The following is a 12,234-nucleotide window of genomic DNA, read 5'->3' as shown; positions in this document are numbered from 1 at the left end:
TGTTAAATAAAAAATTATATTTTTTATGATATTTTTTCATTTTCTTATAATTTTTACATGAATTATTTTTTAATTCTTTAATCAGGACTGGATATTGATTAGCAAATATATATATATTTTAATGTTAGCAATCAATTTTTTAAAGTAATTTATTCGATAAGAATGGACATAACAGGTTCGGCATTCATGTTAAATTTTACTGAAACACTCTTCCTCGAACTCTGCATCTGACGTCAATCTCATCAACCCCGATGCAGACTGCATCATACTTGAACCCATTCCAATTATATGGCTCCCATCTCACCGTTTATTCAAATCTAAGGTCGGTATTGCGTGTAAAATTCCTCATGGGGCCCACCTAGTCAGGTTCAAATTGGTGCTGAAAGGCATGCTAAAGCATTCTCGGGATTCAGAAATCAATATCAATATCAGAGTAAGGTCAAATCAGTGATCGCAATAAATAATTTTAAATTTTCTTATAATATGTTTTTTTTGGTGAGAATTTCTTATACAGTAATATTTTATTATATTAATATTCTTATTTATTCAATGTTTTTCCGATCATTTCTATAAAAGTTAACTTAGTATTCATTAAAAACTAATAGTTTTTAAGATAACTAATTTATCTTCTTTTTTTATACAGGACTAAAGGAAGTATAAAAAACATCAAATACTCAATTTTCTTTGGTTTATTAGATATACTTACTTTTTTGTATTTTTATAATATAAAAAAAATATATAAAAGTCTCTACGGAAAGATACTTTTTTATATTTCAAATTCCTTGTTCTACTCGGATTTAAATTTGAAATATGCTTTGTTGTTATCTGTGAAAATCTTTTGAAAAGTTGTGGTTGCCTTTTTATTATATTATATTTCTCTTTAATAATTTATTGCATTGACTAATTTTTTTGTATAAAAATACATTACTAATTTTAAAAATAAGTATAAAATAGATAAATATTGACAGATTTAATAAAATTAAATAAAATCATTACTAGTACTGTAAAATGGTGAAAAGCAAAAGTAAAAAAAGAAAAAAGTGGTAGACCGCGGGTTCAAAGTTGAAACGTTGACAGGCTGGCACGAGGATGGCCAATAAAAAATGTCCACGTGGAAGATCACGATGTTGACAAGTCGTTCACCATAGCTATCCTCCCTCAGCAGGTATATAAATACCCCTCCCGTCGTACTCGTCTTTATCGTCTAACTTGAAACACTCTCTCTCTCTCTTCTTCTTCTTCTTCTTCTTGCACGTATTGTTCTAATCCACAAAAATAATGGCCTTAAATTACAACATTGCCCTCGCCTTCTCTACGGTTCTCACGCTGCTTCTCCTTCCCTTACCAACCCTTGGGGAGCTCGTGCAGGAGCAGCCACTAGTCCTCAAGTACCACAACGGCCAACTCCTGAAGGGGCGCATCACCGTCAATCTCATCTGGTACGGCACCTTCACCCCGATCCAACGGTCCATAATCGTGGACTTCATAAACTCACTAAGCAGCGCGCCAAACGCGCCGCTTCCATCGACTGCCACGTGGTGGAAAACCACGGAGAAGTACAAGGGGGGAGGATCCTCTGCGCTCGTCGTAGGGAAGCAGTTCCTACACTCGGCTTACTCGTTAGGGAAAAATCTCAAAGGGAAAGACGTCCTCGCACTCGCGTCCAAGTTCAACGAACTGAAATCCATAACGGTCGTATTAACGGCGAAAGACGTCGCCGTTGAGGGCTTTTGCATGAGCCGCTGCGGGACCCACGGCTCTACCCGCAACGTCAAAAACGCTGCCCGGACAGCTTATATTTGGGTTGGAAACTCCGAAACTCAGTGCCCCGGGCAATGCGCGTGGCCATTCCACCAACCCATTTACGGGCCCCAGACGCCGCCGTTAGTCGCGCCTAACGGCGACGTCGGAGTTGACGGAATGGTTATTAACTTGGCCACTCTTCTCGCTGGCACCGTTACGAACCCTTTCAACAACGGTTACTTCCAAGGCCCCCCGACCGCGCCGTTGGAGGCCGTTTCCGCTTGCACGGGCGTTTTCGGTAGCGGATCGTACCCGGGTTATCCGGGTCGGGTTCTCGTGGATAAAGCAACCGGGGCTAGCTACAATGCGCATGGTGCGAATGGAAGAAGGTACCTCGTGCCAGCGATGTGGGACCCGCAGACTTCGACATGCAAGACCCTCGTCTGAAGACTGGCACGTGGCGATGTGTTGTGTAATGGTTGTAGATATTGGTCGTTGGGAACGGAAGCACTGAAGCAGGGGAATGGATAATAGAGGTGGTGGTGGATTCGGTTTCTGAGTGTGTTTCTAAAAATTCTATTAAACCTCTGCTTTTGTTGTTTAATGTGACGTGTAAGACGTGTAAATTCTCTCTTTGCCAAAGACTACTATAGAGGAAGAAGTGGAATGTTATATAAATTGTGAAAAACGAGGAATAAGTTTTTTTTTTATTTAAAAAACGGATGTCATGATTAATGTGATATATTTTTATTTTATACTATGTGAAGTTAGGTCTATGATTAAAATTATGATAGCTTTGATTTTGTGTAATTTTTAAGAGAAAGAAATGAGAATGGAATGGTGGGTTTTTGTATGAATTATTATTGTCTTTTGGTAAAGTAAGGTGTTGGTTGAGGAATGACCCGGTGTTGTTGGATTAATAGGGTTGGTGTTTTTGTTTGTTTATGGTAAATGAGAATAAAGATGGTGACTTTTTTTTTTCTTGTGGTGTTGGGGGGCAAGGAGACCATTATGGCGAGGTATCGGTAATGATGACTTTGGCTGAGGTGAAGTGAATCTCACTAGCTAGGTGTAAAAGGCTACAGGGGTGTCATTGTTTTGATGGTTTTGGTAGGTCCTTTTTCTTCCGCAATTATATTTCAGATAAGCTTTGATCTTGTACCCCTCGTGAGGTAGCTTTTGCTATTATTTTGTTAACAAAAAAGGTGAAAGATTGGTATGGTCTTCTTTTTGAAATATGTAGAAAGGAGATAATGGCAACGCCTTGAGCAGAACTTTCTGATGGGTGGTGTTACATGCTATGTCTCTTTCTGTTTTCCATTCATGCCAAACAATTTCTCATTCAAGAAAATTGAGAGAATCTTCAATTAGGAAAGATGGGTTTCTATCAAAAATTAAATATACTTACCAAGTTTTTCTCACTTGTTAATTTTCACTAACTTTGAGTACTTATTCGAAATCGAAGATAAGTTCTAAAGTATTTATAATAACTTGAGTACTTATTCGATCATTTGAGTTTGATTTTGTTGATGAGTGTATGTTCGTGAGAGACCATTGAATGATTGTGCAGTTTGAAATTTATAATTAAGAATTGGGCGTTTGTAGTTTATACAAATGAGTGGTTTATTTGATTTTATCCCTGCCATTTGTTATGAATTATCACTATAACTTGGACGGGTCTATGCCTCTAGATAACATATTTCTTTTAAGTAGGTTCTTTCACATCTTTGAATGTTTTCGTGAGAAAGTTGGTCATTATAGTTTTATGATGTGAAGGATATTAATTGAATGAATAGCTATAATAAGCATAGTATGTCTGATGCACTCTCTCTTTGTTAGTTGACTGTCTTTAAGAAGACACATAAGTGTAAAACTAAGTTCTTAGATTCAGTGTAGAGAGTCACGGTGTTAGGTCCCTCCAAACTCCACAGGGATTGCAATTTCAATATACTCATTGAGAAGCATTAAGCCTTTGACCACAACCAGTTCCTACACTTTTTTATTAGCAGGAAATACTATATCCAGAATTGATTAATGATAAGTATCATTCTTTTATGTTTTATCCATCATTTAAGCCAACAAAAGTGGGCCATTCTGTAATTTTCCATATCAGTAAAACATGTTTTGGTAAATTGGCGTTTATTTCGGGGATTGGAAAATCTATATGGAAGTCTCACTTAAGCAATTACGATAGCCAAATGATGACAGAAACCAGAGTATTTATTTTATCCATCTGCATGTCAACGGTGGCTCCTCTAAATAAACTCCTCAATACTACCTTTCTCTCTGTATATAAAAATCTCTTATAAAAATCACTTACTTTTGACGATTTCATTTTTTTTTCAAAGCCCATCAGAAAGAAGCCAGTACTATCAAACACATTCTTGAGCTTCAAGCCAACAAATCAACCTCCAAAAGTCAGATATCACTTTCAGTAAGAATACATCATAGGATATTCGCTCAAATATAGTGTCTACTCTTGGTGTGAATGAAGGAAGGGGTGAGGTTAGATGTTTGGGCTTCCTTAATCTCATTGGAAGGAAGAAAAAGTGATGTTTTCCTTTATTAAAGACAGAATTTGGAAGAGGTTAAATTCTTGGAAGGGAGATTCTCATCAATTCAATTGCTCAAACTATCCCAAATTATTGCATGAGCATTTGTCTAATTCCACAATCTTGTGGAGATGAGATCCAAAAAAATGCTAAATTCATACTGGTAGGTTCTAGTTGGAGAGACTCAAAAGGTATCAAGTGGATGCCAAGGAACAAACTTTGTGTAGCAAAGGAAAATGGAGGTATGGGCTTTAGAAACCTAATTACTTTTAACTTGGCTTAGGGAAACAAGGATGGAGAATGATTTCTATTCCCGATACTTTGCTGGCAAGAATCATCAAAACAAAATATTGTCCTTTGGGAGATTTCATGGGTTCCTCGCTAGGGCATAACCCATCATACACATGGCAGAGCTTATTTTCCTCTAAGATAGTATTGAAGAAAGGCAGTAAGTGGAGAATTGGTGATGGTTCTAATATCAATCTTTGGACTGATCCATGGTTACAAAGAGAGAATAATTGCTACCCTTCGTCTCCTACTGTTGTAGGGTTGGAAAATTTGAGGGTAATTGACATCATCCAACATGAAACTAAAGGCTGTAATATGGATCTTGTGAACAATATTTTCAATGAGGAGGATGCTGATATAGTAAGTAAAACTCCCCTTCTTCCACAAATTCTCGAAGACAAACTTATATGGGCAAGCACTATCGATGGCTCTTATTCAGTGAAGAGTGCATATCTTCTCATTATGGAGAAAATTCTGAAGCTGGACCACTTGGCATCAAAGTTTGAGTTGCAGCTGTTATGGAATAAAAAACGTCCTCCAAGAGTGAAAATGATGATTTGGAGAGCTTGTAGAAGTTGTCTTCCCACACGAGCAAACTTAAGAACACTTGGAGTAGAGTGTCCCATAACATGTTCCTTTAGCCAAAGAACGTGGAAACAACATCACATATTCTGGCTAGTTGCCTAGCCACTATTTCTGTTTGGAGCTACATTGGTCTGGATCAAAAAGTCCTCCAGCTGGTAGACCAGGTAGAATCCTTTGATGAACTTTATTTAATCTTATGAAGCAGCTGGATCCTCAAAACCGGGGTCGTGTTTCAATGGTGATGTGGAGTTTGTGTCGGAGAACAAATGATAAAGTATGAGAGGAGAAAACTCTGTCTGATTTTGCTGTTAATTTCTTCCAACAGTGGTCAATGGTCCAGGGCCTGTATCATGCTGAATGTATCTCTGCAACCATGCAACATGGATGCTGTTTTTCTTTTTTTAGCACGAACAATTCACTGATGTTAGCGCTTGCATTAGAGATAGTAAGGGTTGTTTTTTCTTGTTCAAATCAGAGTGGAAGCATCCTTGCTTGAAGGTAATCGAGGGAGAAGCTTGAGCTTTGTGGTTAGCCCTCACTCTTGCAAATGATCTATGCCTCATCAACATATATTTTGAGAGCAACTGCATGACTCTTGTGGAAAAAATCAGAAGTTCAAAGGATTATCTATCAGAAGCGGGTGCCCTCATTTTTAATGTAGAAAGTTTCTAATAAGCAATCAAACCTACCATCTAGGTTTTTGTTCAAAGACAAGTAAATAGAGTGACTCATATAATTGCTAGGGTGACCCCATCTTATTCTTGCCTTCAGTATGTCCTCTTGTATTGTTGTTTTGATTCTTAATGAAATACTATGTATTTATTCCTGTACAAAAAATCTCATAAATTATCTCTTGCATTAATTATTATTTCTTTTGTAAAAATATCTTTAATTACTGTAACGTTTTTTTCAATAAAAAATTATTATATATTATTAATCAAGGTTATCAATAGTGGACGATGAAAAGTCAAAATTTTATTATATAGACACACCATTGACGCCTATAACTCCACCCTAATGGGTCTTTCTTTACAAATTGTCAATGAGCAAACAAAAAACCTTATTATAGTGTTATGGTGGTTTTATAACGGTCATTTTAATAAAATTAAAATTAATAAGATAAATTTTCTCTCATAAACATTAAGAAGAAATTATTAGTTTCAAATTAATAAAATAAGCTGCAAAACTATTATTTTCTCTACCCTAAAATAATTTAAGTAAAAGGAATAAGATAATAAATTCCAATAATTTTGAAGACAATTTTAGAGAAGATACAAATTCTTAATAAATTTAGTGTCACTATATAAATTAAGTAATTTTGTTCCCAACCATGTGAGTCTTATTCTGATCAAGGTATATAAATACCAAAAATTGGTTGGAAATTTGAGTTATTTTACCATGATGAGGTCCATGGCTAAATTTGATTTTTATTTATTTATTGTGAGAATTGTAAATTCGTTTCTTAACTCTTCTTGTAAAAGTCATTGGCAGACATTTGTTTGGATTCTTTGATACATTAATTAAAATGTCACCTTAGAAAGGGACTTGTTTACACTAACAGAGACAATAACATTCTCTCAAAAAACAAAAACCAGAGAGAGAGACAACAACATTGCTGGGTACTTAAATGCCAATTGAGCATATGATGGAAGTTGCGGTGGTTAGCTAAGGATATTGTGTTTTCATGAATGATAATATTATCTCATGGAAACGTAAATAGTAGATTGTTGTTGCCAAATTTAGTACAAAAGTTGAGTATCAAGCATGACTCACAACACATGAGCTCTTGTGACTAAACATTTACTTTATATATTGTAGTTTTGCATAGTTTGAAAACTTAGGGTCTGTTTTATTTATTATTATTATTATTATTATTATTATTATTATATATATATATATATATATATATATATATATATATATATATATATATATATTAAATCCAAGAAAAAAAGCTCATTTAAGAAGAGTAGTTTTTAACAACTGTTTTCAAAAGTTCTTTTTTAGTTTCTAAAAAAACAAAAACTTCTTTAAGAGTGTATTTGAAAAATAATTTAACACTATTTTCTTTTTTATTATAAAAATAAATTATATATGAACGCTTATATGATATATATTTTTTCAATAAGTGCTTAATTAAGTTATTTAGCAAAACATACCCTAAGTTGTATTAGTTATTCTGGTATTCATGATCTTACTTGCTCAATCTCATCTTCTTTCCACACTTTTACTATTTAATAACTAGTTTTTGAAATTTATTTTACACAATCCTTTTTAAAACCTGAAAAACAAGCACACATTTAAGTACACTCTTTTCTACATTTATTCTTTTTGGTTACTGGACAAAATTTATTGTTGAACCATAAATTTTGCCAGAAAGTTACTTAAAGTATCTCCAACTATCAATTAAATTAGAGTTATTCACTCAACTAATTAACTTTATTTATGGGTCCTATTATGTCATTAACTTAAAAATATAACAAATTTTCACTCCACACATAAGAGAACCTGACAATGGGCTTGGGGATTGGGGGTGTTGGACTTACATGAGTCTAGGTGCTGGACTTGCGGGGGTGCAGGTGTTGGGCTTTGGGCGAATGTCACTGGGCCGTAGCAAGCTTGCATCACATATTTGTGGGTTACTGGGAGTCACAAAATAGAACTTGGTGTATCATATTTTTGCTCATATTTCTTTGTACCTGTGTTTAGTATTCCGTTTCAAAACTGATTCAACTTCAACACATTAATTAATTGTGATAAATCACTTGGTTAGTTATAACATGTTTGAATAAAGTTATCTAAAAAACTTCTAAAATAAGAAAAAATGAGATAAATTTCTCCATAAGCCATAATTAATTTATACAGATTAATTTGTAAAATTTTTCTTATATTAAATTTTTCTTAAAGATAATTTTTAATGTAAGTTAAGTTTAGCTTATGAATCTTTTTTTCTTATTTTTTTTTCTCTTATAGGTGGTTTAGGAGAAGCTTATTCATATCCTTGTACAACGTTGCTTTCGATTCTTAAATTTAAGAACTTGCCAGAATGAAGATGCTCTCTTATCATTTTAAAATTTTCTGTCAACAATTTCGTCAGTGATTACGTCAAATGTAACGTTGAACCATAAATTTTGCTGGTACGTTACTTATTGGGTTTTAAATTTATGGCCTACAATTACGTGTGGGCTCATATAAGTTATAAATTCCCGCAAAGTTTGTTGTGTTAACAGTAGGAGTGGGTAAGCGGGCCGGCCCGTCTGTCAGTATTGGCAGCGGACCGGGCCAGTCCGCCCTGCTTCTTTGGACCAAATAAATTAGTACGTCCCCGTCCCGTGGATTTCGCGGGTCAAACGGGTCGATCTGCGGGTCTAGTTTTAAAAGAATTTTAATTTTAATAAAAATACAATACAATACAATCAAATTAAGTTCGGTACAGATGTAAATAAAATATCAATAATTAGTCAATTACATCAATAAAATAAATAATGTCTTAACAAAAGAAAATCCAAGCAATAAATCTAAAATATGAAATTTAAACATCTCCAACAACAAATTATTCCATATTTGAAGTAGCTTGAGCTTTCCCTATCTCCACATTTAAGAATAAAACAACAATGAATCCGCCCAACAAAAATAAGATAAAAACAAATTCAAGAGAGGGAAGAGATGAAATTTGCATGGTGGTAGTGGGCTTAGGTTGTGTCGCTGTGGTGTGTCTTGAGTGTGAGTCACGTTTTGTTTTTCCTTGTAAGGGAAAGAGTCGCATGACTTGCGCGCGTGCGCGTGGTAGAGAAAAATTGTGAGGAGAAAAAGTGTTCTTAGTCTGCTACAATCTAGATATGATGTGAACTATTTTTTATAATAAAAATATATTGAAATATCTTAAAAAATATTTATTTAACAATTATTTTTAACTTAAATGATAAGGATTGATATTTTTATTATTTATGGCTTGCAGATATGAAAAAGATAAATTAAAAGAAAAAAAGATCGAGAAAATATCAAAAAGGAAGATTTTTAGCATGTTATCACTTATCTTTTTTTATCTTAATCTTTTATTTCTGTTATCTTTTATTTTTTTATCTTATCCTTTTTTATCTTTATCATCTTTTAATTTAAATTTTTTTATTTTTATCTTTAAATCTTTATCTTATCTAATATATTCTTTATCTGTTATTTTAAAAGAAAAATTTAAAGTGAAAAAGAGAAAATCAAACATGATATAATTAGGTCAGGGTCACACAAATCAAACCTAACGCGGGCGTAACCCGCGGATCCCTCGGGCCAAACCCACATAGTCTGCGGGTTAAGCGGGGTGGGCAAAAAAATATGACATAATTATGGACCGTTTAAAAAAATTGGTCCATAACCCGCACTGACTGTGGATCCCGCGGGCCAGTGCATGGACCTGAACTCGTTTATCCACCCCTAATTAAAATGGGTTCACAAGGACTAAGCATATCAAGTCCAAATTCGTGTTCATACTTTGTTTTTTCGCAGGATGGTATTATTTTCATTGTGTATAACTCACCTTAGTATTATCGTTATTTTGGAAAGGAAATGTTAACCGGCACACTTAGATATTGGTTAAGAAAATCAAAATATTTTTTTATTGTTAAAAATATTATTAATGCATTTCTAATATGATTTTCAATGAATTTCCGAAGTGAATTTCAATAAAGATTTTCTATGTAGAATTTCATCATAACAAATTCTTTGAAGACACAGATTAAGAATACCTTTTTTGAAAAGATACCATGACAAGTGATCATTGTTTCCATATGGAGAATTGTTGGCTATCATCTTGAAATGTATATAGTTGTTAAGAAGTTCCAAAGGATCAAAAGTAGTTAGAATAGCAAGATTAGTTTCGTGTATCAAATAAGTTTAATTGGTCAAACTAGTTTATAAGCTAATCAAAATAAATCAGAGAGTAAATTAGACATTGCACTATTTTTAAGAATATAAACACAAATTGGATGCATGCAGCTGCAGGATCCTAGAATGTATATTTATATGCTCGGAAGCGCATTCTCTGTCGTTGAAATTTCATCCGAACAAATCTTCATCATACAAAATATTTTTTATATATATTAAATTATAAAAACTAAAATGCAAGTTTATAAAAGATATGGAACTGCATGATCTATCATACAATTATATTACAACTATATAGAGGATCGAGTTCCATATATGCTTCCACTTTATATAAGGAACGTTGCTCGAGTCAAAATTCATTAAAAAAATGTTTTTATTATTCTTGAAGAGCAAGGAAAGATAGATACTAAAAAAACAGCAAATAGTAATCAATTATAAAATAATATACGCTGTCATTTATTAATTTAATGTTCAAATAATAAAATTGATATGTCAAAGTGGCAATTAAAAAGCCCAACACGGGCTGCTAATTAAAATATGGAAACTAGTGTTCGGCGGCTGGATTCTAAATCAAGTCTACATATATACTTTAGAAGGGAAGAATGATAGGGTAAGAAAAGAGAACAAACAATAAAATATTACAAGCAATCAAATAAACAATCGAAAACATATAAAAGCGTAAAATTTAATTGAAAAGATAGAAGACATTAACATAATTTGTTAAAGTAAAAAATTAGGTCATTTTTGGACTTTCAAAGAAGAGGCACGTATTAGAAAAAGGCAGAACACGTAAGCAACAACAGGGTACACCGTGCATGTATCTATCTATTTATATAAAATAGAATAGAATATGATTTTCATCCTTCTAAAAATTTTAAAATTTGATTTTTATTTTTCTATTTTTTGTTACAGATTTTTTCTTTTTAGTTTTAAAATACACAACTTTTGATTCTTCATGTAACCCCTAAATTTGTATCTCATTATTATTTTAGTCTAAAAAATTAAGAAAATTCAAATAATTAAGTTTTTACAATTTTTAAGGGTTTCATTTAAGTTTATAAAATTATTATTATTTTCTTCCCCATTCTGGTTCCTAATTTAAGATATTAAGTAATAATAATAACACAATTTTAGAGATTAAAATGAAAAAAAAGAAGTTAATTTTAGAAACTTAAATGAAACTCTCTAAAATTTAAGAATTATTTGAGTTTTTCTTTCTTAATTTTAGAGACTAAAATAACAATAAAACATAAATCTAATTAAATATTTATTATTTAATCTTTAATTTTCTGAATTGTTGTGCTACAAGGTTAATTTCGACATTAACTAAATGAAAGTTCATATTATTATCATGCATGACTTGATGATTAATCTTGTCATGAATTTCGCAATGCTTCATCTTTGATTCCCTCATGTCTTTTAAATGCTTGCTATATAGTATAAACCCTAAAACAATCCCCTTATGAATAAAAATGACAAAAAAAAAAGAAGAAATATCAACCTTCATGAAACTGAAACTTTGACCATTACTCGTGGGATTTCTAAATACTCAACTCATAAGAGTTTATTTCATATAAAAATAATAACAAAATATCTATAAATAACATATCAATTAAATATTTTAACAACATAATAAAGCAAAATAATAAATAATAAATTCCACAATACTTAAATAACTAAATCTAATAATACATCACTACTAGATAATAACTTACGAAGGTGATAGTAGTGGTAGAGTATTCCCATTGAGGGTTTAATGTTGTTGGAGAATAAGGATTTGATGTTCTTAGAGATTAGAATTCTTCGATTCAGGAACAACACACTAAATAAATATATGTTGAAACCTAAATATATAAAAAAAACAACCCAAAACAACATGTGGTTTGGTCTAATTTTTAAACTTGTTGACTCGCTAACTTAGTGATAAGCTCAAGAGTTTAGCGAGTTTACCTAAAGTTTATTAAAAAAAAAATTTGCACATGAATCAACTCGCAGAGGATAAGTAAACTCGTAAGAGTTAACAAGTTAATTTAAGAGTTTAATAATCATACTCCTATCACAAGCACTTCAAATTAATCCGTGTCCACAATAAATCAAACAGAGCCTTAATATAATAACACAACTTTCTCTATTAAAAATGTTATTACAAGAAATTATAAAATTGAGTGGGTCTTATTAATGATTCTTT

The 12,234-nt window shown here is 32.5% G+C and overlaps 1 protein-coding gene across 1 annotated transcript; it reads left to right on the top strand.

Annotated features, from left to right (window-relative positions):
- The first annotated feature begins 956 nt into the window (after nucleotides 1-956).
- Nucleotides 957-2,600, top strand: LOC100810770 (protein EXORDIUM-like 2). Its single transcript, XM_003541375.5, has one exon. The coding sequence runs from the start codon at nucleotides 1,279-1,281 to the stop codon at nucleotides 2,188-2,190; it is 912 nt and encodes a 303-aa protein (XP_003541423.1). The 5' UTR covers nucleotides 957-1,278; the 3' UTR covers nucleotides 2,191-2,600.
- Nucleotides 2,601-12,234: the final 9,634 nt, after the last annotated feature.

The sequence above is a fragment of the Glycine max genome, chromosome 13 (genome assembly GCF_000004515.6).
Source record: "Glycine max cultivar Williams 82 chromosome 13, Glycine_max_v4.0, whole genome shotgun sequence".
Taxonomy (NCBI): Eukaryota; Viridiplantae; Streptophyta; class Magnoliopsida; order Fabales; family Fabaceae; genus Glycine; species Glycine max.
This window is presented reverse-complemented; position numbering and strand designations above follow the sequence as displayed.

Coding starts and splice junctions, on each gene's coding strand:
- LOC100810770 (XM_003541375.5), top strand. CDS start 1,279: ATGGCCTTAAATTACAACATTGCCCTCGCCTTCTCTACGGTTCTCACG.